Here is a 27175-nt window from a genome sequence, read left to right on the forward strand (position 1 = left end):
TCACAATATGGTGGAGAATGCGGGCACCCACACACACTGAAGTTGCAGCAAGAGGAAAACTTTCCATTTAAAAATTAAAGGGACAGACACCCAATTTGTGAGTGTGGAAATAACACTGTGTCCTTGGAGTCCCATAGAGGAGGCGTCAGCCAATGCTCAGAGAGGCAAGGTTCAGCTTCCAACCTACACCCCGGGACAAAATGGAGGACATTATTAAAGCCTTGCTCCAAGCTACAGCAGCTCAGCAGGAGACAAACAAACTTCAGCAGGAATCTACCAGGGCTCAGCAGGAAGCTACCACAGCTCAGCAGGAATCTACCAGGGCTCAGCAGGAATCCACCAGGGTGCAACTGTTGGCCTTGGAGACAGCCCAGAGGCAACAATAGGTCGCCATTGAGGAAACCCACCAGGCCTTAGCGGAAAACAGCCAGGCCATAAGAGAGGTGGTACAGCACCTGGTCGCCCGGCCCAGAGATGTTACTACTGGTCCTCCCACCACCACTCACTCCGTACGAGCCAGTCACTTCCTCCAAAAGATGACTTCGGGCGATGATGTGGAGGCAAATCTCGCCGCATTTGAAAGAACGGCCGAAAGGGAGAGTTGGCCCAAGGAGCAGTGGGCAAGTCTGGTGGCACCTTTTTTGTCTGGGGAGCCACAAAAAGCATATTTCGACTTATGCCTGGCTGATGCCAAGGACTATAAAAAACTAAAACAGGAGATCCTAACTCGCTTAGGAGTCACCACCTTTGTTCGTGCCCAACGGGTCCACCGCTGGGAGTTCCATAAGGACAAGCCTCCACGTTCATGACCTCGTCCATCTGTCCTCAAAATGGCTACAGCCCGAGACGCTGACGGGACCACAGATCGTGGAAAGGGTCGTGATGGACCGGTACCTGCGATCATTACCTGTGACTCTGCGCAAGTGGGTGAGCCATGCAGACCCTAAGTCCGCGGACCAGTTGGTCGAGCTGGTGGAGAGGTACGTGGCGGCTGAGGAGCTGATGAGTATGCCCCACCGAGCCCCGATGGCGCACCGGCAAACTCCCACAGACACTGGTAAGACTGTTCCAGGGGAGAAGGGTGCTGGGCGGTGGAATGTACCTAAGAGTGAGGGTGTAGAACCTGGAGACAGGCCTGCCAGGCTGGGAAGGTTCTTGCCTCGTAAACGACTAGACATCAATATGACTCAGTGTTTCCGATGTGGTGGCTTCGGCCATATTGCCGCTAATTGTGCACTTACAACTGAACCTATGCAATGTGGTACTGCTCATGTCTACCGCAGGGCGTCTTTCTTTGCACAGACAGCCTGTACGGCTGACCGGCAGGCTGAGACTGATAAGCACATGTGTGTACTCACTGTAGATGGCAACCGAGTAGAGGCACTGTTAGACTCTGGTAGCATGGTGACACTTATAAAAGCTGAGCTGGTGAACCCCTTGCGGCGTGAGGGGAAAACTGTTGGTGTGACCTGCATACATGGGGATACTCGATATTATGTTACTGCCGAGGTGAACATCGAGACACCATGTGGTTCTGCTATAGTTTCTGTAGGTTTAGTACATGGTCTGATGTACGATGCAATATTGGGGAGAGACTTTGCTCACTTCTGGAAGTTGTGGGAAAGCCGTTTTGTTCCAGAGGTGAACAACCCCGATCCATTTGAGAAGGTTGTCGATGTAGTGGAGGAGGGAGTTTCTTCTGAGTCAGAGTTATTCCCTTTTTCTACTATGATTGGCGAACTAGAGAATGCGGAGCGTGACGGTGGCCCGCCAACTGATGTGCCTCCCATTGAGGTGGGAAGTGTTGTTGGGCCAGGTGATCGTCTGCCTGATTTAGAGGTCTTTGCCGTGGAGCAATTGAATGACCCTACTTTGGTAAAAGCCAGGGAGAATGTAAAAGTAGTTGATGGTAAACCCGTAGACCCTGATAGTCCTTTGTCCTATCCCCACATGGCAATGTGGCAGGATTTGTTATATCAGGTGACTAAGAAGGGGGAAGATGTTGTGGAACAACTAATAGTTCCCAAAGCCTACAGAAGAACAGTGTTGGATCTGGCCCATGGTCATATAACGGCAGGCCATCTAGGGGTAGAGAAAACCACTGAGTGAATAATACAGAGGTTTTTCTGGCCCGGGCTTCATAAAGAGGTATCTGACTTTTGCGCATCCTGCCCTAAGTGTCAGTATCATGCTCCCAGGCCACATTTTAAGGTTCCACTAGTTCCATTGGCTATCATAGAGGTGCCGTTTGAAAGAATAGCGATGGATTTGGTTGGACCCTTAATGAAGTCTGCCAGGGGACACCAGTATATTCTGGTCATAATGGATTACGCTACCAGGTACCCGGAAGCGATCCCGTTGCGCAATACGTCAACCAAGACCATTGCCAGAGAGCTAGTTCATGTCTTTAGCAGGCTGGGTATACCTAAGGAGATACTAACTGACCAGGGTACACCGTTTATGTCCAAAGTCATGAAAGAGTTATGCCGCCTGTTCAAAATCGAACAGTTAAGAACTTCGGTTTATCACCCCCAAACCGATGGGCTGGTCGAGAGACGTTAAAACACATGCTTAGGAAAGTGGTCGACAAGGATGGTAGGGATTGGGATTACTTATTGCCGTATTTATTGTTGGCCATAAGAGAAGGTCCCCAGTCCTCCACCGGGTTTTCACCCTTCGACTTGTTGTATGGGAGACACCCAAGGGGGTTACTAGACATTGCCAAAGAGACATGGGAGGGGCAGTCTAGTCCTTACAAAACGGTGATTGAGTATGTTTCTCAAATGCAGGAGAGAATTGCTGCGGTAGTGCCGATAGTGAGAGAGCACCTGGAACAGGCTCAACAGGCACAGCAGAGGGTATACAACCGCAATGCTCGGTTACGCAGCTTTGCTCCGGGGGACAGAGTGTTAGTATTGGTTCCCACTGTGGAAAATAAACTTTTGGCTAAATGGCAAAGGCCCTTTGAAATCTTAGAAAGAGTGGGGCAGGTCAATTACAAAGTTTACCAGCCGGGGAAAAGAAAGCAGGAACAGATATAAATCTGTCATTAAACATGACATCATCACTGACCCAGGGGTTAAAGTTAATCTACAGCCCTATATACAAAGAGAATCGGTGTCGAAAGAAATTAAAAATATGCTAGAGTTAGGGGTTATTGAAGAATCACATAGTGATTGGTCAAGTCCCATTGTGTTGATTCCAAAGCCCGACGGGAGTGTGCGTTTCTGCAATGACTTCAGAAAGTTGAACAGTGTTTCAAAGTTCGATGCCTACCTGATGCCAAGAGTGGATGAACTGATTGAGAGACTAGGGACGGCAAGGTATTTAACCACTGTTGACCTAACCAAAGGGTATTGGCAAGTACCGTTAACCGAGAGCGCCAAACAAAAGACAGCTTTTTCAGCGCCAGAGGGCTTGTTTCAGTACAAGATGTTGCCCTTCGGGCTACATGGGGCACCTGCTACCTTCCAAAGAATGATGGACCGGATTCTAAGGCCCCATAGACGATATGCGACTGCTTATCTGGATGACGTGGTCGTTCATTGTCTTGATTGGCAGTCTCACTTACCCAGGGTACAAGCAGTGTTGGACTCCATCTATAAGGCAGGTTTGACAGCCAACCCAAAAAAGTGTTGTGTAGGCATGGAGGAAGTAAAATATCTGGGATACACCATTGGCAGAGGCCTGATAAAGCCTCAGCTCAATAAAGTTGATGCCATACAAAACTGGCCACGGCCTCTGAATAAGAAGCAGGTCAGAGCCTTCTTGGGAATTACGGGGTACTACAGGAGGTTTATACCCATCTTTGCCACCATGGCAGTCCCACTGACTGACCTGACCAAAGGCAAACAAAAAGTCATGGTAGAATGGAGTCCTGAGGCAGAGAAAGCTTTTCAGGAGTTGAAAGTAGCGTTGTGTTCCCAACCAGTCCTGATGACTCCTAATTTTGAAAGGGAATTCATAGTACAAACCGATGCATCAGAAGTAGGTATAGGAACGGTCCTGTCCCAGAACAAGGAGGGTGAGGAACACCCTATTTTCTATCTTAGCAGAAAGTTGAATGTACATGAGAGAAACTATGCCACAGTGGAGAAGGAGGCGTTGGCCATAAAGTGGGCGTTAGAGGCTCTCAGGTACTACTTGGTCGGAAGAAAGTTCAAATTGATCACTGACCATGCCCCTCTGAAGTGGATGTCTGAAAATAAGGACAGTAATGCAAGAATTACAAGATGGTTCTTGGCGTTACAAACTTTAAAATTTTCAGTGGAACACAGGCCAGGAAGCCAGCTGGCCAATGCTGACGCATTGTCACGCGTTCAATGTTTGGGGGCTTCAGTTGTTCCGCCCCACAGGTCGAAACAAAGGGGGGGGATATGTGATAGGATCACTGGTAAAGTGGTTTGTGGCAGGTACATTTGTCCCAGATTCCAGTCTTTTGTGTTTTAAACCCCCAGGAGAAAGTCTGCAGTGTAGCAGGCTTGAGTTTCGGCTTTTTGAAAAGCCGGTTTGGGACCTGGGGGTTGTGGGTGAGAGGAGAGGGAGGGCTCCACCCACGGCCACTCCAGGTTTTGGTTCTCGCAGCCTGGTAACAGGCTTGTTAGTTTTTCACCTGAGAGTGGCCAATATAAGCCTAGTTTGTTTAGGGCTGATTTTCTCACCTGGGAGAGCAGGCAGGGAGTTTGCTCAGAGACACTTGGAAAACCTATTTGTGAGTACTGTGCTGTGCCTTGTTGCTGGTGAGGGCATTAGGCCCTGCCAGGTTCTTGTAGTGAGGGAACTACCTGTGAAGTTAGAAGCCCAGCCAGGGCTAGGATTTACGTTTATGATTTCTTTATGTTATTTCTGTTTTGCACAATAAAGACTGGCGCTGTTTCCCAGCTGCTGTGTGTGTAAGGAAGGAGTCCTCTACCCAGGAGAGGAACCCCTAATCTGACTGTGTCACAATATCTATCTATCTATCTATCTATCTCATATCTATCTGTCTCATATCTATCTATCTGTCTCATATCTATCTATCTATCTATCTATTTATCGCACATCTATCTATCTCATATCTATCTATCTCATATCTACCTATCTATCTATCTATCTATCTATCTATCTCATATCTATCTATTTCATATCTATCTATCTATCTATCTATCTCATATCTATCTCATATCTATCTCATATCTATCTATCTATCTATCTATCTATCTATCTATCTCATATTTATCTACCTCACATCTATCTATACATCTCATATCTATCTATCTATCTATCTATCTATCTCATATCTATCTATCTCATATCTATCTATCTATCTCATATCTATCTATCTCATATCTATCTATCTCATATCTATCTATCTCATATTTATCTACCTCACATCTATCTATCTATCTCATATCTATCTATCTATCATCTATCTATCTATCTCATATCTATCTATCTATCTATCTATCTATCTATCTATCTATCTATCTATCTATCTCATATCTATGTATTTATCTATCTCATATCTATATATCTCATATCTATCTATCTATCTATCTATCTATCTATCTATCTATCTCATATCTATCTATCTATCTATCTATCTATCTCATATCTATCTATCTCATATCTGTCTATCTATCTATCTATCTATCTATCTAGTTATCAATCTATCTATCTATCTATCTATCTCATATCTATCTTTCTCATATCTATCTATCTATCTCATATCTATCTTTCTCATATCTATCTATCTATCTATCTATCTATCTATCTATCTATCTATCTCATATCTGTCTTTCTCATATCTATCTATCTATCTATCTATCTATCTCATATTTATCTACCTCACATCTATCTATCTAATATCTATCTATCTATCTAACTATCTATCTATCTCATATCTATCTATCTATCTCATATCTATCTATCTCATATCAATCTATCTATCTATCTATCTATCTATCTATCTCATATCTATCTATCTATCTATCTTTCTCATATCTATCTATCTATCTATCTATCTATCTCATATCTATCTTTCTCATATCTATCTATCTATCTATCTCATATTAATCTACCTCACATCTATCTATCTCATATCTATCTATCTATCTATCTATCTATCATCTATCTATCTCATATCTATCTATCTATCTATCTATCTATCTATCTATCTCATATCCAGGGGCTGGCTGGCGACTTTTAGCCTGGGGGGCAAATGCAATGAAGTGGCCCCAGGTTTTCTACCAGCCACCCCTGATTGCCCCCTTCATAGCAATTTTTCACTGCCGGGTTCTTCCATATATTACTGATCTACTTGCAGCACACAATGACCTCACAGCAGTCACTGACCCGTCTCACTATGGCCTCTCTCGGCTCCCCCCTGTCTCTCCATGTCCTCCTTGAACTCCTACCCTGTGTCTGTCCATGGCCTCCCTAAGCTCCCCCACCTCCTGTGTCTGTCCATGGCCTCAGCTCCCCCCACTCCCAGTGTCTCTTTATGGCCTCAGCTCTCCCCATTCCCAGTGCCTCTCCATGACCTCAGCTCCCCCCACCCCCTTTTGTAGCGATATGACCCTCATCGCCCACCATGTGTCCCTCTACCCAGTGGCGTCACAAGGCGGGTGCGGGGTGTGCGGCCTGCACCCGGGTGTCACCCGCCGAGGGGTGACACCAAGGTGCAGGATCCCCCTCAGTGACAGGAGCCGGGTGCTGCACTATAGCATTAAGTGCAGCACTCGGCTCCTGTCAGTGAGGGAGCCCGCACTGCCCATGCCCGCACCTCCTGCACCCCCCGCCGGGCATCACCCCATTGATACCTAATGTATCATTTTGTTAACCACGGCCACGAGCCGGGTTCGCGCCGCGAGGCCACGCCCCTCCCGAAGGCCCGCCATGCGACGCCACGCCTCCAACACACCCCCTCCCGAAGGCCACGCCCCCATTTCGGCAGGTGCCGAGCGCATGGCGTCCCTCCCCGCACCGGGTGTCACCGTGGGGAGGGACGCCACTGCCTCTACCGTGGCCTCCCTCAGCACCCTTTCCTGCCCGTGTCTCTCAGCAGCCAAAATTTCCTCTACTAACCTGGCCTGGTCAATGCTGGGCTGCTGGCTCTGCTGAGCTCCTCATTACAGCGGCGGCGGTGGCTCCTCCTGTGTCCTTCCGCGCTGGTGTCCCAGCATCCCGGCCTGACATCACATGGAGGTGCGGGTGCCCAGACACCATGTGGCACAGCGAGGGCTAGTGAAGCCCTCCACTCCATTGTGCCTTGTGTTTTACTTTTAACTGCGGCCGGGTGGGAGAGGGACTTTTAGGCGCCAGAGTTTAAGTGGGCGGGGCCTTAGACGGCTGGTTGCCCAGTATGTCACTGTTTACTCCAGCACAGGTGGATACAATCGCATGGCCGATGAGCATTATACATCAGTCTCCCACAGCTGTGTCATGTACATGCAGAGTACAGCTGCGGGGCGGCCCAGAAACATCATAATCGCATTGGCCCGGGGGGCAGATGGCACCCTGCCCCCCGGCCCAGCCCGCCACTGCTCACATCTATCTATCTATCTATCTATCTATCTATCTATCTATCTATCTATCTATCTATCTATCTCATATCTATCTATCTCATATCTATCTATCTATTTATCTCATATCTATCTATCTATCTATCTATCTATATCATATCTATCTATCTATCTATCTATCTATCTCATATCTATCTATCTATCTCATATCTATCTATCTATCTATCTATCTATCTATCTATCTATCTATCTCATATCTATCTATCTCATATCTGTCTATCTATCTATCTATCTATCTATCTATATATCTAGTTATCTATCTATCTATCTCATATCTATCTATCTATCTATCTATCTATCTATCTACAGATGTGTCCACATACATCTAGCCTCCTCACATGTTAAATAGTCCTTCTAGTCGTGCCGTGCCGTGCCACGACTCGGTAGCGCTGAGCGTCTTTTCCATGCAACCTTTTCCCTTAATAAAATGTGTAAAATTCGGAAAGCAATGTGGATAGGATGCTCAAGCAGCTTATGTTGATTAAAATGATATGCGGCATGCCTAAATTCTGTGTGCGACTGCGGGTGTATCTGCATGCGAAACGCTACGTTACAGTGTCAGTGCTACATTACAGTGTCTAAAATGCAGATGGGATGTGATAATATCGCCCAAATTCACATTGCGATATTTGATTACATCACAAGGATGTATCAAATATCGCATACAGGGACAGAACGTGCAAAAAAGCTGTATACCTGCGAATTCACCTCACACACTTCTCACTGTATTTTTCGCAAAAATTACAGTGAGAAGGTGTCCGTGTATGCGCCACCGGTTCACCACCCTCCACTGCGACCATGATCGCCCCCCCCCGCGCCCCTACTCCCCCTCCCCCTGAAATTCGTTTGTTCGCTAAACAGCGAATGCCTGCTATTTTGAGTGACAGGAGGAGGCGTATGTGGGTGGTAACAGGGGAAGGTGCTTGAAAACGGGGAGTGGAGATCAGAACGCAGGCGTGCTTAAAGGTCAAAACGGGCGTTTTATGGGTGTGCATAATTAATACAGCAGCGTCATTGTCCACGTCACTGAGTTATTTTATAGTCAGAACTGCTCGCAAGTTGTGGTAGCAAAAACCAACCACAAGAATAGCGAGCAGTTCATACGCTGGTCGATGTACTCGATTAATCTAATAAATAGCGGGCATGACGTAGGATGCGAGCGGCCAGGGGGCGTATTTTTCAAAAAAACGACCACAAGTTTTGTTCGCTCGTTCAGACCTAGAGGCGTGAACAGACCGCAAAGAGCGAACGGTTCATTTGAATAGCCACCCCTTTTTTCTGGACGAGCGAGCGCTAATTGCATCCGGCTCTGAATCAGGCCCTTAGTACATAGACCCCTGTGTGTCTTACACGGTCCTGTGAAGTCTTCGTTGGGGTGTAGATTTCCCGTGCGTAATGGTATTACGTAGGAAGCAGAAATACAGTATAATACAGAAAACAATCTCGTTGTATAAACCGTCGAACACGGGAGCAGATCATTTCTCTTAGTGTGTTCGGAATGGTAATCTGCTGGGCACACATTTGGTATGTTTCCAAGGCTCGAGATAAAGGTCCCCTTTGTATGTGCAGACTGGATGCTGAATTCATTTACAACTGAAATACAAAACACAGGACGTGGCGCAGCCGCCATGCAGGGGTAATACGGCAGAGAATATCTATCCTCGCAGACCCCCAGCCAACGCTGGCGTTTATTATAGGCGGCAGGGATGACACAATAAAGAGAAATAGTACATACTGTATCGTGCTAAACATCTTGTGTCGTCTGAGCTTTTCTTGTTTTCATGAAACTAAAAGGCAGCGCTGCGCAGATATACAATGCTGGAAATATTCATTAGATCGTTTGTCTCTGACAAATGGTATTTTGACCTTTTGATTTAGACCTACTGCAGTGTAATGTTACAGACACACTTATACGGCATGTAGTCAGGAAGCCGACGGACTAAATACCGACCGCCGGCTTCCCGACTCTCTAATCCCGGTGTGGTACTAATGACAGGCATCAAAAACTTGCCGCCTGTCATTATCCGTATGCCGGAAGACCGGCACCCGGCATTCCGAACGAAGGTAAGCCGGGTGCTGGTCGCGGACAGCCGTGTGGGGGGGAAAGTTAGGTTTTAGGGATACCGGGGGGACTTAGGGTTAGGCACCCCCCTGGGAGGGTTAGGGTTAGGCTAGGGGAAGGGGGGGGGTTAGGGTTAGGCACCCCCGGGGTAGGTTAGGGTTAGGCATCCCCCCGGGAGACTTAGGTTTAGGCTCTGGGGAAGGGGGGGTTAAGTTTAGGCACTTAGGGGGGGTTTAGGGTTAGGCACTTGGGGCGGAGGTTAGGGTTAGGCACTCCTAAGGGAGAGTTAGGGTTAGGGGGTAAAATTAGGTTAGCGATACTTACCTTTTGACGATCGGGGTTTTCACCCTTGCCGGGCTGCCGCTGTTGGGATTTGAACCCACTTATACAGCCATCTACTGTATACTTGCAAGATCACATTCCAATGCTGGTCCTATTTATACAAAAGGTCATTTAGGGCCCTATTTATCAACAGTTTTTTTATTAACACAATTTGAAAAGGGGTGTTTTCACTTTCACATTATTTTATATTAGTATCACATAAATGTATTAAAGGGCTTTTCGAGCGCTTTTCATGAAAAACTACTCCGAGCCCTTCAATACACATATTTTTAGCAAGCAGATCGCATTTCTCATACTTGTAATGGGAAATGTGATCTGCTTAGATTTACTAAAAACAAATGGTGAAAAAATACCAGGGAAAGCCCTGTGATACTAACGCCATCTTTCCCCTGTTTCCCCGACTCATGCTCAGTGCTGGGAGCCGACCCCTGTGATCTGCTTTGTGGTCTAAATAAACCACAAGCTGATCACTGCAAAAAAAAAAAAGTAAAAAGAAACCTCCCAAACACTAACCTGTATCCATGGACCGGTGATCGGTGCTCTGGTGAGGTCCTATGGGACTCCGATCAGCTGGCCTCTGGGCTCCTGCACTGTGAACCTGGTCAGCTGTTGCATAGAGCAGCTGACCAGTGTCACAGTGCAGGAGCCCGGAGACCAGCTGACCGGAGTCCCAGGGAGAGGACCTCATCAGAGAACCAATCACCGGGCCAGGTAAGGAGGGAGCTGAATGTCGGCAAGTATGCCTAGTAGTAACGGCTGAGGTGTGTCCTGGGTGTGTGCTCATCATACATGACCAAAACTTATCTAAGAAATAAAGACACAGGGACAGTAAATGGAATTAACAAAGGTCAGCTACTGTATTTATTTATAGAATTTTTAAAGAATTTTATTTTTAAAAGATTGTATGGTGACTAGAAAGGACGGCCCCTGAACAACGCAGCCCAACAATGCCAACCAAACAACCAATCACTGCACTGCGGGCGGTATCCGCCCAGAGGATGCAAAACCAGTCACCAGGGTACTAAGCCCAAACCTTCCGCTCTCCCAATCCAATCCGAAGATGGCCATACTGTACAGTACTGTATTTCTCCAAAGTTAATAGAAGGTGAGTGCACCCAATTCACCAACTGCACCCGGGCTGATGGTAAGCCGAACTTTCACGCCAAACACAATAACTAACATCAAACAAGGCAGTAGGGGCGGGTGGGCAGGAACATGTTGCATGCAGAGATACCAGCAGTTGCACACAGAATAAAGCAGGCTTGCCTACCCTCCCGATTTGGCCAGGAGCCTCCCAATTTTCGGGTGCCGCTCCCGGCCTCCCGGAAAGGCAGGCAAGCCTCCCAGAAGCCTCCAACCCTCCCGACCTCCCCCCTGAAAAGATTAGAAACCCCCGCAGCGGGGGAGCTGGTGACGCGTTTCGCGCTGAATCGCGTCATCGTGGCCCCGCCCCCTGCTTCACACTGCCGAAAATAACAGCATTGTGAAGAGGGGCGGAGCCACGATGATGCGACCGTGTGGCTCCGTCCCCGGCTCCACCCCCAATGTACCACCAACTGGCTGGCCCGTCCCCGGCTCCGCCCCCAATGACCGCCCCCGCTGTTAGCCGACAATCAGCTCCCTCCCAGAAGGCTGGAGCTGATTGTCGGCAAGTATGGAATAAAGGCATGCCACATATCATTTTAATCAGCAGAAGCTGCTTGTGTGTCCTACTCACATAGCTTTGCAAATAAGATGCATTTAAAGGTAAAAAGTCACACAAAATGACGGTCAGTGCTACCGACTAGAAGGGCTGTTTAACGCGCAAGGAAGTAAGATGTCTGTGGACACATCTGTACTGAGGGGTCTATTTACTAAGCAGTGTTAGGAGAAAGTGATAAGATAGTGATAAGGTGCCAGCCAATCAGCTTCCAAATGTCATCTCACAGGCTGTGTTTGAAAAATGACAGTTGGGAGCTGATTGGCTGTCACCTTAAAACTTTCTTATCACTTTTCACTCTGTCTCCTAACACTGCTTAGTAAATAGACCCCTGAGTCTTGGAGAGAGGTAGTACCCACCAATCGTCTTCTGTCATTTTTCAAACACAGCATGTAAAGCAGGGACGGGGAACCTTTTTTCTGCCAAGGGCCATTTTGATATATAAAATATTATTTGCGGGCCCGATGCAGACCACGCCCCCTTCATGTGATGTCACACAGGGGCGGGCCACAATCGTAAGTGATTACAGCAATGCTCGGAGCAAACTGAGGATGCTCTGAGGAGCTGTAAGGGCAGCGGTGTGACAGTCTGAAGCATCCTAAGGACGCTCCAGGCGGCCCTGCTGCATAGATTCAGAGATTCAGGCTGCAGGGCGTAATTCTAGGCACCCTGCTAGCCAGATGAGGCTAGCAGAAAAAAGCTCTGAGGGCCAGTCAAAATGATTTCGCGGGCCTTATACCATTCCTGGTGTAAATGACAATTAGTAGCTAATTGGTTTGTTCTTTATCTCCCCTATAGCAATTTGAGGCAGGACCAGATGACTGAGGAGAGATACCCAAATACTGAACATTTCCTGATTATATTTTCAGAGAGGGCGAAAGTTTCCCTCCACAATACAAAGAGAGGTCTCCTTCCCTCGGCCATAAATTCAAAACTAAGGGGCCTATTCATCATCGGGGGCCATACTTAGGTATCCACCTCGCAGCGGGGGATACTTGTCACCGGAGCATTTCGTCATTGCTATGGAAGCAGCTGTCACCGCGATTAGTAGCGCAGATACACAAGTAGCTGCTAGACATACCTGCCCCCGTCGCGGGCTTCTTTGCATGTGTGGCCTGAGGTCACGCATGCGCAAAGACGCCGAGAAGTCAGTGAGGAGGCGGCGGAGGGATCCGCTCGGATCCCCTGCATCCCCGAAACGCCTTCTTATAGGAAGGAGCGGGGCTACGATCAGACCCCTGATAATGAATGGCCCAGTAACTTAAATATGCGGAAACTAGGGGCATTTCAAGAAAGGACGGGGGCCCGTGTGCAGTCTCCGTCACGGGCCCCCTCCTCTCAGTCCGGTGGCCGGCAGCGCACTGGTAGATTCTGGGCACTAGAGTGTGCCCAGAGTCTATAGTGCATGCGCAGGTCACCAGGAAAATGGCTGCAACGGCCATATTCCAGGCGTTTTTACAGCGTTGATGCCGACGTGGGTCATGGGAAGTAAGTATAATATGGGTGAAGGTGTGCAATACGGGCACCCCCTGGGGAAGAGGTATGATTTACCGCCAGACCCATGCCCGGCGGTTATAATCCCGACATCGGCATCCCGGCAGAGGAGGAAATTCTGATCGTCAAAGGTAAGTATATACTAACCTATTTCTACCCCCTAACCCTAACCCTCCCTTGGGGTGCCTAACCCTCCCTCCCCCCCAGTGTCTAACCCTTACCCCCCTCTAAGTGCCTAAACCTAAACCCCCCTTCCCCGCCGCCTAAACCTAAGTCCCCCGTGGGGTGCCTAACCCTAAGTCCCCCCCGGGGTGCCTAACGCTAACCCCCCTTCCCCTAGCCTAAACCTAACCTCCCGGGGGGGGGGGGTGTCTAACCCTAAGTCCCCCCCGGGAACCCTAAACCTAACCCCCCCCCCGCGCGGCTATCCACGCTCGGCGCCCGTTGTCCCTTCGATCGGGATGCCAGGCGCCGGGCTCCTGGCGTATGTCTAATGACAGGCGTCGGCATATCGACGCCTGTCTTTAGACCCTTGCCGGGATATGATAGTCGGGAAGCCGGCTGTCAGGATTAGGTCCGCCGGCTTCCCGACTGCATACCCCTCCCCCCTGGACAAGCTGACCGTGTGTATGATACATTCCTGGCTGCCTGGGTTGATCCATATAGCAAGTAATCTCTTTATATAAAATGTCTCCTTTATTCCTCAGTCAGAACTAATATTAATACTGAACTGAACCCAACAGATCTTACATAATATCTTTCTAGTAGGTGGAGAGTAGCATTAAAAAACTTTACACTTTAATGCAAAAAGGATTTATGTAGAAGATATACTATTAAATGTCTCACAAGCTCATCCACAGGGCGGTGCCGCCCAGAACGTATTTCAAAATACGGTATATCATTTAATCTAATAATATATAATTTGCAAATTTTATGGAGGCTGCATCCATCATAACAGTGTCATAGTACCGGGAAATGTTCTGTACATTCCTTACTCCCTAGAACTACAGCAGAACATTGAGCAGAACTACTGTAATACACAAGAAGCTGGTTCATTCATTGTATCAGACCTATTAAAGAGTGGAGGTTTCCCATAGCAACCAATCATCTCATATTATACATATAATTTTATAGACTGTACTTGATAAATGCTATTTACAGCAGAACCATCTTAACGTATGGGCACACTGGACAGCTGCCCAGGGCGGCACAATCCTAGGGGCCTTCAAGTGAAGACGGGGTGGGCTAGGGGGCATCTACGAGGTATGTCTATAAAATAACGAGACTGAGATTCCACCTAGTAAACAAAGCAGTCAGAGCCGGTTCTAACTGCATATGTAGTAACCTTGAACTTGTCTGAACCTGAAACCAAAAGACAGTCATTGCGCTGGAAAACACCGTCATCACCAAGAATGAAAAAAGCTCGTCAAAGCAAGTCAAAATTCAAAGCAATGCTCATTGTTTTTTTCGATATCAAGGGTGTAATTTTTCAAGAACGGGTTCCAGAGGGCACAACAGTAACCAGCATTATTATAAGGAAGTTTCGAAAAAGCTGAGAGAGAGTCAGAAAGAAACGGCCACAACTGTGGGAAAATGGTTTCATTCTTCACCAGGACAATGCGCCTGATCACAAAGCACTTTCTGTGACCGACAATCACATGACTACACTTGAACATCCTCCATACTCGCCCGATTTAGCATCTTGCGACTTTTATCTTTTCCCAAAAGTTAAATCAGTGCTTAAAGGGACACATTCTGAATCAGTTGATGCTGTAAAGAAGAAGACGGACGATATGTTGAAACAACTAACAGAAATTGATTTGCTCCATGTCTTCCACCAGTGGAAAACAAGACTATAGCGGTGAATTGGAATCGGTATGATTTACGGTCCAGCGGTTTTGCGTCCGGCGGTTGGAATCCTGACAGCGGCTGCCCGACATGGATGAAAATGCCTATCGTCCCTAAGGTAAGTATAGACTAACCTAATCCCCTCCCCTAACCCTTACCCTCCCTCAGGGGTGCCTAACCCTAACATTACCCCCAGTACCTAACCCTAATCCCCCCTCTAAGTGCCTAAACCTAACCACCTAACCCCCCCTTCCCCCCTGCCTAAAACTAAGTCTCCTGGGGGGGGGTGCCTAACCCTAACCTCCCCCCGGAGGTGCCTAGCCCTAACCCTCCCTCCCCCTAGCCTAACCCTAACCTCCCAGGGGGGTGCCTAACCTTAGGTTCCCCCCGGGAGCCCTAAACCTAACCCTCCCCCTCCCACGGCTGTCCAAGCCCGGCATCCCTTCGATCGGGAAGTCGGGCGCCGGTCTCCCGGCGTCGGTAAAATGACAGGCATCTAGATTTAGATGCCTGTCATTTAACCCTCGCCAGGATTAAGCAGTCGGGAAGCCAGCTGTCGGGATTAGGTCCGCCGGCTTCCCGTCTGCATACCGATGTATTAGTGCACATGGGGAGTATTTTGAAGGGGACAAAAATTTAATTTGTAATACCAATAAATAAAGATGAGTTATTTAATCAGTCTCGTCATTTAATAGACATACCTCGTACATGGAGGGTGTGGCCGCTTGCTCCATGCATAGGGCAGCCAGCTGAGAGGCAGACTGAGAAAGATGCTCACCGGCTGCTCTGATTGTGAACTACACTGGAGTGGAGCGTTCAGACTACATATTCTACCCTGCCTCCCAGCCTGCAGCCACAGAGCTGGATTAAGGAAGGGGCACGTCCCCCCCGGACCACCTCCTTCAGGGGGCCCCCACACATTACTCACAGCTGCAGAGCAGAGCAGGAAGTGCACTGCAAGCTGGAGAAGAGAAAAGGGATATAGAATCTGTAATCCTAATTTTACATCATGCTTTTTTTATATTTAAACGTTGATTTTGTTGAAAGCACCAATAAATCTAAAGTTTTAAGTTCATTGACCGTTTACATTCTTATTCCCGTGAATGGGTGGGTAGGGAACCCCCTGCACACTTCTTTGCCCAGGGCCTACAATGCTGTTAAGATGGCTCTGCTAGTTAGGAGCTGATTGGTCGCTAGAGGAAAATTCTCCACTCTTTCAAAGGTTTGATACATTTCCCACATAACTAAGGGTGGGTACACATCAGACGATGTGTCGTCGGACCCCGCGGATTGAAGCGACATATCATTCACATCGTCTGATGTGTAGTCATAATTGCTCGCTCCCGTCCGCCGACATCGGGGTCGTCACATCTGCTGTTCTGCATAGCAGATGTGACGATCCGTTGCCGATGGCAAGCCACTGTATGCGGCCACTGGACGATACTGTTAAATCGGTCAACCCGACGGCCACGATCCAGGATCGTCCGTTGTGTACCCATCCTAAGGGTCTCCCTATTAGAGTGCAAGAAGTTACAAAATCAGAACTACAAGACCAATATAAAATTAATTTATGAACAACTGCCCTGTATGTTGTCTCCAACTGTCCTGATTCAGTAAATGCTAAAGTTATGTGGGCCATACATGGGTGAATCCGCGATTCTCCAATCGGCGGACTTCAATGATCGCCAATCTCTCTTGTGTTTGGCGAACAACGACTGTCACAATTTATTTTGTGAAATAAATTGAAAAGAATAGGATTGGAGACAAAGGGAAAGGTGGCAAAAAAAAGGATACATCCATCTGCTGACACCACACAAATGCCACAGCCAGAGTTAGTGCCAGTCAGGGCCGTAGCTAGGGTAGTGCAGCCGGTGCCATCGCACAGGGCACCACGGGTCAGGGGGCGCTGTTTGGGCCTGTCACATTTCTGTTTATTATCATTCTCACTTGTAGCTTCCTCTTATTTCATCCCCAGCATCTCCTGGCCTCTCCTATCTCTTCCCTGGCCCTTAACCATGAGGCCATTCCCCTTTTTTGGGTGCTTCATGTCCCTTTGAAAAATGAGGGGGGCGCCAATGCTCTTTCTGGCACAGGGCACCAAAAAGTCTAGTTACGGCTCTGGCGCCAGTAACACTACCAGTTGCTAGGCCCTCCCTATGGGGGTTGGTGCCACACGCATGTGCTGGTAACGATGCTTCTCCGCATCGAGCCAAAGACAAAACGAAAAAGCCACAAAAACAGATGAACAAAACACCAGGGAAAGGCGGGCAGGAAAACTCCAACTGCGCAGGAACCAAGAAATAAGCTCAACTCCCAAAACTTATATAACGTCTACTAGCCCCTCCCCTAACAATCCTATTGGACAATCACCAACCAATCTCCTAACATTTATCCCACCCAGTTAAATACCTCCCTACCAAACACCAATAACCAGCGTCACAGAACCAAATACATTGCGCGTAATAAAGCCCAAGCTGTGTTGTTTGTTTTCCTCAGGCCAATGAGGCCTCACGTCATTTTAGTAATGAATTCTAAAGCCGTATAAACTATGTACAATACAATTTGCTATTGTAATTGCAGTTTTATTTCATTTAATTAAAAAATTATTTTAAAACCTACAGACATCTGTGGTCCTCCCTTTTAAAAGATCAAAAGGGAATCTCCTGAATGCCAAATGTATATAGCTGGCAGTAGCCGGACTAATGATAATGACACATCAGCCAATTACAAGCGATTACACATCTTCAGTATCATAACTTATTTTGCACCAAGGGTTGAGCACCCGCAAATTCCTTTGCACGCTCATTGTCGCTAATATGGGTACAGACACAGAACCAATGATTTACCCTTCCAGTACATGTCTGTAATCTCTCTGTCCCGGGTTGATTCATAGGTGGGTGCAGGCCACATCCGTGCGTCCAAACGTGCAAGGACCGAGATGCCCTCTGTCAGTGTACGTACGTGCTGCAATACAGTCAGTGGGGGTGTTACCCATAGCAACCAGATTCTTCTTATCATTTTCTAGCACCTTCTAGAAGTTAATAGCTAGAATCTGATCGGTTTGCTATGGGCAACGTATCCACTTCTATAAACCCACACTTTAGTAAATATATTCCATTTTTTCTGGCGCGTCAACCGAAGTGTTAATAATACAACCCCCCCCCCCCCCCCCCCATTGTCCCTGTTTAATGTCACGTTCTCTCAATTTCCTGGAGTTCAAATTAATCCCTGAAAATTATTTACCGCCATGAATTACATTTTACAGACCGATATTTCATTATGGAAATGTTTACCAAAAAGATGAGTCTGTGTAAATAACTAGATAGGGAAGGTCTGCGATTTGCATAGACGCTTAATGCCCCCGGGGAATCATTGAGGAGACAAATATTAGAAGAACAGTGAAATTGATGTCACGCCTGCAATGCACCGATGGTCACTGGTCACTCATAATATTATATTGTATAAACTGTGGGAGGAGCAAGGTGTGATCCTTACGATCTGTGTAAGTGAATACGGGAAGATTTGGGAATAGTAAAGGTGTAACTAGTCTCTAGCTGCACACATGGATTATCATGGAGGTTTTTTATAGCAACGTTCAAAAGGTGGAACATTGTTGTAACAATTAGCTGGAAAACATTTACATAACTTTATGTTAAATATTAATTATTCTTAGCAGGTAACTTTACTTAGATAATAAAAGAATCACTTATTTCTTCTCCCAACCTTTGAAATGGGATTAAAAATACTATGTAGACCAGTGGTGTCAAACTCGGGCCCTCCAGCTGCACTGGAACTACACATCCCAGCATGCAGTGCCACAGTTTTGCTATTAGGGCATGCTAAAACTGTGGCAGGGCATGCTGGGATATGTAGTCCCACAAAAGCTGAAGGGCCCGAGTTTGACACGACTGATGTAGACAAAAGTGATTGGACACTGACAGCAAATAGATGAATGAGATGTTATTGGCGTCAGTACTTTGTAAGTCCAACACGTGTAGTGATAACTGCAGACGCCCTTCTTAGCAAACTGGTCAGCAGCAGGCGGTATGTGTTGCCATTCCGCCTTATGTATAGTGACCAACTGTGACACTGAGGAAGGTCGAGTCGGACCTAGAACGCACCCGTCGTTCCAATTCGTCCCAGAGGTTCCCAATGGGGTTAAGATCTGGACTCAAAACAGTTGTTGTTTCTGTAGAACTGCGAGAGCATGGGCCTCCTTACCAAGGGCGATATTCAGTTGTTTCGCCCCTTTACACGCCCGACAGGAACTATTCAATTGTTGCTCCTGTTGGGCGTGATCAGCTGCCAGCACACCATTTCAGCCCTGGGGCTGCGAGCTGAAATGGGCAAAAAGTGACCAGTTTGGGCCCAAGGGGTCTATTCACAAAGCTGTGTTAGGTGAACGGTGATAAGGTACCAGCCAATCAGCTCCTAACTGCCATGTCACAGGCTGTGTTTGAAAAATGGCAGTTAGGAGCTGATTGGCTGGTACCTTATCACCGTTACCTTTATCTCCTAACACAGCTTAGTAAATAGACCCCCAAAAGTGTTCATTAGTGGCCATTTGGAACTCTCGCGCAATGGTATGCATGGTATGTATTTCGCTTGCGCGGGGGTGTCCAATCGCTTTTGAGTCGTACACAATGTCGATGTACTTAGGGTTCGGCAATTTCTTGCTACTGTGCGTGAGTGAATATTCCTAAAATCTCCCACAGTGCGTGCGTTACGCTGTGTGTACAAAGCTACGATTGCACGGTACCAGAGATGTCTTGGAATAGTGCTGGTCGCTCCTGGTCGGTGGCTATTTAGGCACACGGACGTGTACCGTCTAATGGGCGTGCTATGGACTATACTGAACTGCTTGAGAGATGATGTCATCCAGCCGCAGTGGGCGGGGCAGTAAAAGACCCTCCCTGTTCTATATCCCAGTGTTAATGAACGTGTTTTTTGCTCATGCTCTGATGTGGCTGAGGGCGAAATATACTAAGCATCACATCCGTGATGCGGTACATCCCGCCTCTTATCAGGTACATATCGGTATGTACAGGGGTATTTTAAGAGAAGAGAGGGCCCGTGTGCAGCGTCCGTTTGGGCCCCCTCCTCTCTGTCAGCGCACTGAGCACGGTAGATTCTGACTTCATGCCAGAACCTACTGCACATGCGCGGGGCACCAGAAAAATGGAGCCCACAGCTTTTTCCCAGGGACATATTTTCTACGCATGCGCTGGTCACTGGGAAAATGGCCACCGCCATTTTCCCAGTGACCAGCGCATGCGTAGAAAATATGTCCCTGGGAAAAAGCTGAGAGGTAAGTATTATTAACTATGGGTGCAGGGTGCACCACACACCTTGCACCCATTATAAAGACGCCTATGGGTATGTATTTAGAAACGCAATTGAAATTGTAAAGGACAGCTCTCCAGATAAGAGCTGCTCTTTGCAGTGCCCTGCGCAGAAGGACGCGTACGCCGATGGGGGATATGGGAGGGATCCTCTCAGAGGGCGTCCCGATAAGAAGCCCACATGCTTCTATTGGGCATCACATTCCAGTGCTTAGTACATATGTGGTATGCTGTAAAACCCTGAAAACTGCATTTTTGGGGGGTTTTACCATATTCTGCTGTTTAGTACATCCCGTTCTACATTACGGCAGGAAACAGAGCAGAAATCATAATGACAGATCCCGTAGAACAAACATGTTATTGCCGTGTTATTACTGGTGCAGAGAACAGCTTGGAGCATACATGTAGCGGGGAAGCTAGCGGCTTCTAGAACACGGCTGCTAATTACAACTTCAATTAGGGCACCTGCCAAGTACAGATAGGGAGAGAGTGTTCATTCCACTATTAGAAGCTGCCTTTTATCCAACATAAAACAGAGGACTCTGTGTAATAGTCTCTAATCTCGCTCTCTCAGAATCCCTCCATTCACCTCCGTTCTGCATTTCAAGGGATAGATAAAGATAAAAAAAAAAGAAAAACAGTTCATAATTACGTGCAGGCACAGAGGAACAGAGGGGAGAGAGACGGATTTACCAGTGAGGGGGACGGAAGGAGAAGATGCCGCATCTACATGACAATAACACACAATATTCTCCAAGCAACAAAGACCACAAAAACAACACACAAAAAAGAAAAGCGACTACTGTATAATAAATGTGTAATTAGCGGAAAGCAGGATTCTACATGACGCTCTGCGACTGAATTAAAATGACACAGAAGGAGATTCTTATGCATAACCTAAAACAAAGCATAATATATGCACATTTATCAGTGACACAAGGGCCAGAAACTCAGTGTTTCAAGATAATATGAAACAATATTATCCTTATTAACCTTTATTTAGAAAGCGCCAGCATACTCCAGAGCTATTGACATTTGGGAAAAACACAAGAGCAGAATAAAATCAGCAATTAGCAGATAAAGTGGTAAGAAAGCCCGGCTCACAAGCTCACAATCTATAGGCTAATAGGAGTGCTCTAAATGAAGCTAAAGATGTCTTTGATATCTGCTGTGACCATCTCAGCTCACCCCAGTCTAGTCTGGGTTACAGTTTTTGAAGGGGTGACCTCAGCCCTGTATGCAAAAAATAAATAAATGTATTTCCACCCCTTGTATTGCAACAAGTTTCGTTCCAGGTGCAAAGTTGCTCCTTTTTGTGCACACACTGAATCAGCCCGTTACAGTATATTATGTTGCGCTTTGAAGCTTACGCATTTCAGCGTTTATTTAGAACTGGTTGTGGCGTAAGACGTGTGAGTGAAAAAAACAAACGTACAGTAAATGCGTCTTTTTTTGTGTTTGGTGATTGCATTATTTCACTCAATGCATCCAATTCCAAATATAAATGAGCCTCTTTTTTTTATCATCACCTTGACTCCTAACATTATAACGCACTGTCCTTAAGGTATTCGTGACAACAGCTGAGGAACAATGTGCAACAGGCACATTAATTGTCTGACGCTGAGTAAATCTCAAATGCAGTCAAAGGAGTTCTCCCCTTATTCAACCATGTATTCACTATACTCCACAGTGCTCAATGTCTGCAACATTCCCCGACCGACCTTTGGAACTCTCTCCCTCTCCCTATCAGACTCGCCACCTCTTTACAATCCTTCAAACGGGCTCTCAAGACCCTCTACTTCATCAATGCTTTCCAGCTCTCATCCTAACATGCTGCAACATACTCCTTCCTCCCTGTTTACTGGACCTCATTCAGAGCCGCTCGTAAGCGGCCGCTCGTTCGCTCCGAGTGATGTTCGCACATCTGCGCATGCATATGGGTTTTAGTACGCATGCGCGAACCAGTCAGTGTGGTTGAAAATCGGGTGCTCGCAAAATAGCGAATGCCTGCTAATTTGAGTGACAGAGTGAGGCGTTTGTGGGTGGTAACAGGGGAAGGTGCTTGAAAACGGGGAGTGGAGATCTGAACGCAGGCGTGCCAAATGGTCAAAATGGGCGTTTTAAGGGTGTGCATAATTAACAAAGCAGCGTCATCGACCACGTCAGTTGGGTGTCTTTTAGCCAGAACTGCTCGCAGTGATTGTGGTAGGAAAATGCAACCACAAGAATAGCGAGCAGGTCATTCGCCGTTCGATGTACTCGATTAATCTAATAAATAGCGGAGATGACGTATGATGCAAGCGGCCAGGGGGCGTTTTTTACAAAATAACGACCGCATGTTTTGTTCGCTCGTTCAGACATAGAGGCGTCAACAGACCGCAAAGAGCGAACGGTCAATTTAAATAGCCAGCCCCTTTTTCTGAATGAGCGAGCGCAAATAGCTTCCGGCTCTGAATCAGACCCACTGTGTCACCCCTGTTTGTCTGCCCCTCCCCTTTAGAATGTAAGCTCTTACGAGCAGGGCCCTCTACCCTCTTGTGCTTCTCCTTACTTTACTTTCATCTACTTCTTACCCCCCACCAGGACACCTAACACTTGGTTGCTTACGCTCTGTTGCATATCTAGGTGTTATGGTCACTAATGTAACAATGTATATTATCCCTGTCCTTGTCCTATATTGTATTGTAAGTCACTTGTCAAATTATTTGTTTATGTACTGTGTAAGGCGCTGCGGAACACTTGTGGCACCTTATAAATAAAGGATACTAATAATAATAATAATAATAATAATTCCAGTAACTTCGTCTACTTTATGTGATCACCAGAGTCAGGGTTTGTCTCCAGCCTAAAGTAATTAACGTGTATCAGCTCTGGATTTTACCGTGCCCCATAGTCTAATGTCACTTGGGTAATACACATCTAAATCAAACAATATTTAATAAAATATACAGATTGTAGAACGTCCAGGACTGACTGGTTTTCCACAGACACATATGCTGGACCCAGGAACTTTGTGCAAACATTATAGAGTAATATTGCGCCCCGACGTAACAGACAGTCATCTCAACATTAACATTTCACCCCTTATTGGAGAACCTACCGTTGATCCACCTGGGTTCTGGATTTTGGATGGAAAACTCTTTCCTGAAAAGATCCTCCAATGTGAGAATTGTTTCTGATGAATTTGTCACTTCATCTGGAAAAGAAAAATAATGACATGTATTAATAATGACATATTTCCTTTTTAAGCTGCCAACAAAACATGAGTTTGATATCAATAACAGAACTGATGGTGTTATTAATCATTACAAAGATACCTACAGGTGGGGGGCAAAGACCGGGAATGCCTGGGTAAATGATTGACACAGAGCAGACGGAAAGCAGAGTAGGGGGCTTTCACACAGGTGATGCTGGTGCATCATTTAACCAGATGTTCTGATTGTTGGGGAGCATTTGGCAGGAGATACAGTGACCAACACTGCTCAACTTTGTGTTGGAGGAGATAAACCGCTTTGTGATGTCTCCTTTTTCATCCGGGCACTAGGACCCTGGACCACTGGGTGCATGACCTCCAACCTTGCCAAGTGTGTTACTGTGCATGTGCGGCTCCCCTCCATCCTGTGTAGTGAAGGATGTGCCCCATAGTCAAGCTTGGAAGGCTGGAGCGCAGTGCCAGTGGAGAGGCTGAAGGTGAGACAGAGTAGGGAAGAGGTAGCGGATATTTTGGGGGGGGGGTGATGAGATCGAGGCGGCAGGTACTACGGTGAGAGGATGATAGTCGCACAGAAAATAGTACATTAAGAAAAAGCTTCAGGTGTTTTTATTTTATTTATTTTATTTGACTTAAATTTTTGATTATGTGAAGTAAGAAAACAAAGCAAAAAAAAATGCCGGTCAGTCGGCGAATACGTTTTACTGCCGCCGTCTGTTTGTTCTCAATTTTTTTATCCATTTTATCTCTATCTGTTCTAGTCTTCACATACAGCAACAGATGCCAAAAGTAATATAAAAAGGGATATTCTATAATGGGCAGCCACTACATTATTCATTCTGTGCCATTCTGGCTCTCCTAAGGAAACGTTTTTGTTATACAAATTGCAACAAACATAAGTTAGTGTTATCTGAATTCCAGCTTGCCAATTAGGACAACGGACACTACTGTTTGTGTCCTACTTTGGCTCATTTGGGAAATTTCTGCTGGATATGTATTTTTGCACTGATTTTTATCATTTTTGTAAGTAAAATAATTGGAGTCTGATCAACTCCTTTTATGATGACTAATAATTTATTCTAAGGAATGTTTACATAATTTCTTGTTTAAAGACTTGTTTGTATGTATGCGCGATTTGGTACAACTTACGACAATACTGCACTTTGTTGTTTTAAGGCGTCCATTGATTTATTGCAATTAACACTTGTATACAAACCATTAAGCTAGCTTAGTGCTAAAAATAACGACCACGACACTACTGCATTGGTTTAAAGCTCAAAATTATTTATTTATTCATTATAATTAATTTAAATTCAATAAGGGTGGCAAAGAAGGACGCTACCAAGAACCAGCTCTAGCCAATTGATTCTCTTAAAAAATTGGGGGACCACTAAAACGTCCCCCCTCTATAACGGCATAACCTGCGCTGTGCAGGACTCACCACCCCTTACTATGGCACAGTATGGACACTCCGTAAGGAAATGCCCGCTGTCCTATCGCAGGGGTAGGACACACCCGCCGTCTTTCAATAGGGTAAGCGCCCCACAACGACCACTTATGCCACCTGTGGCCGCTGGCTAGTAGCGCCTTCCCGCCTTCTGACTCCGCTGAACGTTTCTTAAAGGTTAGTAAGACAAACAAACAAGTAGTTTTAAAAGCTTTGGGCGGGTGGGTGGGACTTCCAAACCAAAAAGAGGCTGTACCATACTCAAATCTCACCATAAATAGCCCCTTTAAAGGTATACGCCCCAAACCCCACTCATAGGCCAATTCCTTTGACCAATCAAAACCAACAAACCAATTAATCTACCTAGCAACAGGTTCCTAACCTCTAACCCAGTGGTTCTCAAACTCGGTCCTCAGGACCCCACACAGTTCACGTTTTGCAGGTCACCCAGCAGGTGCACAGGTGTAATCATTACTCACTGACACATTTTAAAAGGTCCTCAGGTGGAGCTAATTATTTCACTTGATTCAGTGTGGAGACATCGACAACATGCACTGTTTGGGGTCCTGAGGACCGAGTTTGAGAACCTGTGCTCTAACCAATTACAAAAAATGAGGCCAGTGATATTGCTTTTTGCTTATCCAGCCCTCGGCTTATTTTATTGATGAAGTATTGTGATTAAATATCTTTTTATTTTTGGTCTGATTGATGTCCCAGCAAGGGTGTTTAAGCACAGTTTTCTTGTGTGTTTTTGATTTCTCTAGTGACCTCTTTTTCACTGCGGCATGATAACCTGGTCTTTTTTTCAGGCTAGCGCTGAATGTTTCTTTTTCTGGTTTTCAGCCACTACCTTATACTTAATATATTTTGGCTGAAATGGAACAAATATATTGAATTGTTACTGATGATCCCACCTGTCATAGGGATGGCAGGGTTACGGTGCGCTGATTGAGGACCATGCAATGAAAATCCGCAAATTACTTGGTTGAAGCATAAAGAGGTCAATCCTATTGGGATGCAATAGGGAAGCCGGCTGACATTATACCGACAGCCGGCTTCCTGACTGTCATATCCCGGCGAGGGTGAAATGACTGGCATCTAGATGTACACTCCGCTAATTTTACTGACGTCGGGAGACCGGCGCCCAGCATCCGATCGAAGGGATGCCGGGCACCGCGAGCAGACAGCCACGTGGGGGGAGGGTTAGGTTTAGGGCTCCCGGGGGGACTTAGGGTTAGGCACCCCCCCCGGGAGGTTAGCGTTAGGCTAGGGGAGGGAGGGAGGGAGGGTTAGGCACCCCGCCGGGGACTTAGGTTTAGGCAGCGGGGAAGGGGGGGTTAGGTTTAGGCACTTAGAGGGGGGATTAGGGTTAGGCACTTGGGGGGAGGTTAGGGTTAGGCACCCATAAGGGAGGTTAAGGTTAGGTTAGTTAGTACTTACCTGGGGACGATCGGGATTTCCAGCGCTGTCGGGCTCCCGCTGCCGGGATCTCTTCCTCTGTCGGCCTGACGCTGCCGGGATTCGAACTGCCGGCCATGCGGCCGGCGGTATTACATACCGATTCCATCCTATTAGGTGCGAGTTGCTATTTTCTCTTTGAATTCGCACAGCGAATTCATTTTGCTATCCAATTAGCAACTCGTACTGAACCAGTCAGACTGAATTCGCATTTTTCCATTCACAACTCCTTGAGGGTGAAAGATGGAAAATAAAATCTTTATTTTAAGGTTAAAATGTCGGACACCCCCCTTAAAGACTAATTAGGCAATTGGAAGTTTCCAGTTAGTTTAATTAGTACAATAATTATATGTCATTATTGGGGGTAAAAAAAAATAAATTCCTCAAATTACCCCAAAATCAACTTTTTTTGTCAGTTTGGACACCATAAATTTAATTAAAATATTTTTTACATTGAAAACTGATTGTGTTTTTTTTTAAAATAATTTTTATACATTTTTTCGAGGTGCTCTCAAAAGTACCCTAAAATCACTTTTTTTCCTACTTTTTTTAATTTTCTGTTTAATTTGAGATTAAATGAAAAAAGTTTGCTATTTATAATTTTTTTTGCATAAATAAAAGCACAAATTAACCATTTGATGCCATTTAAAAAACCTACAGTACCTTCCTAATGCCCACAAACAGCCTTCTATACGGTCCTGTTAATGAAT

General features: G+C 46.3%; 1 protein-coding gene across 1 annotated transcript in view; it reads right to left on the reverse strand.

Annotated features, from left to right (window-relative positions):
- DPP10 (dipeptidyl peptidase like 10) overlaps positions 1 to 27175 on the reverse strand; it is a 450217-nt gene that overhangs the window by 249660 nt on the left and 173382 nt on the right. Inside the window, exon 3 of the mRNA XM_088475553.1 lies at positions 23450 to 23545. Coding sequence (XP_088331679.1) covers positions 23450 to 23545 — 96 coding nt within the window. The remainder of the gene's footprint in view (positions 1 to 23449; positions 23546 to 27175) is intronic.

This window comes from Taudactylus pleione, unplaced genomic scaffold, assembly GCF_031769625.1.
Source record: "Taudactylus pleione unplaced genomic scaffold, aTauple2 ptg000173l, whole genome shotgun sequence".
Lineage (NCBI taxonomy): Eukaryota > Metazoa > Chordata > Amphibia > Anura > Myobatrachidae > Taudactylus > Taudactylus pleione.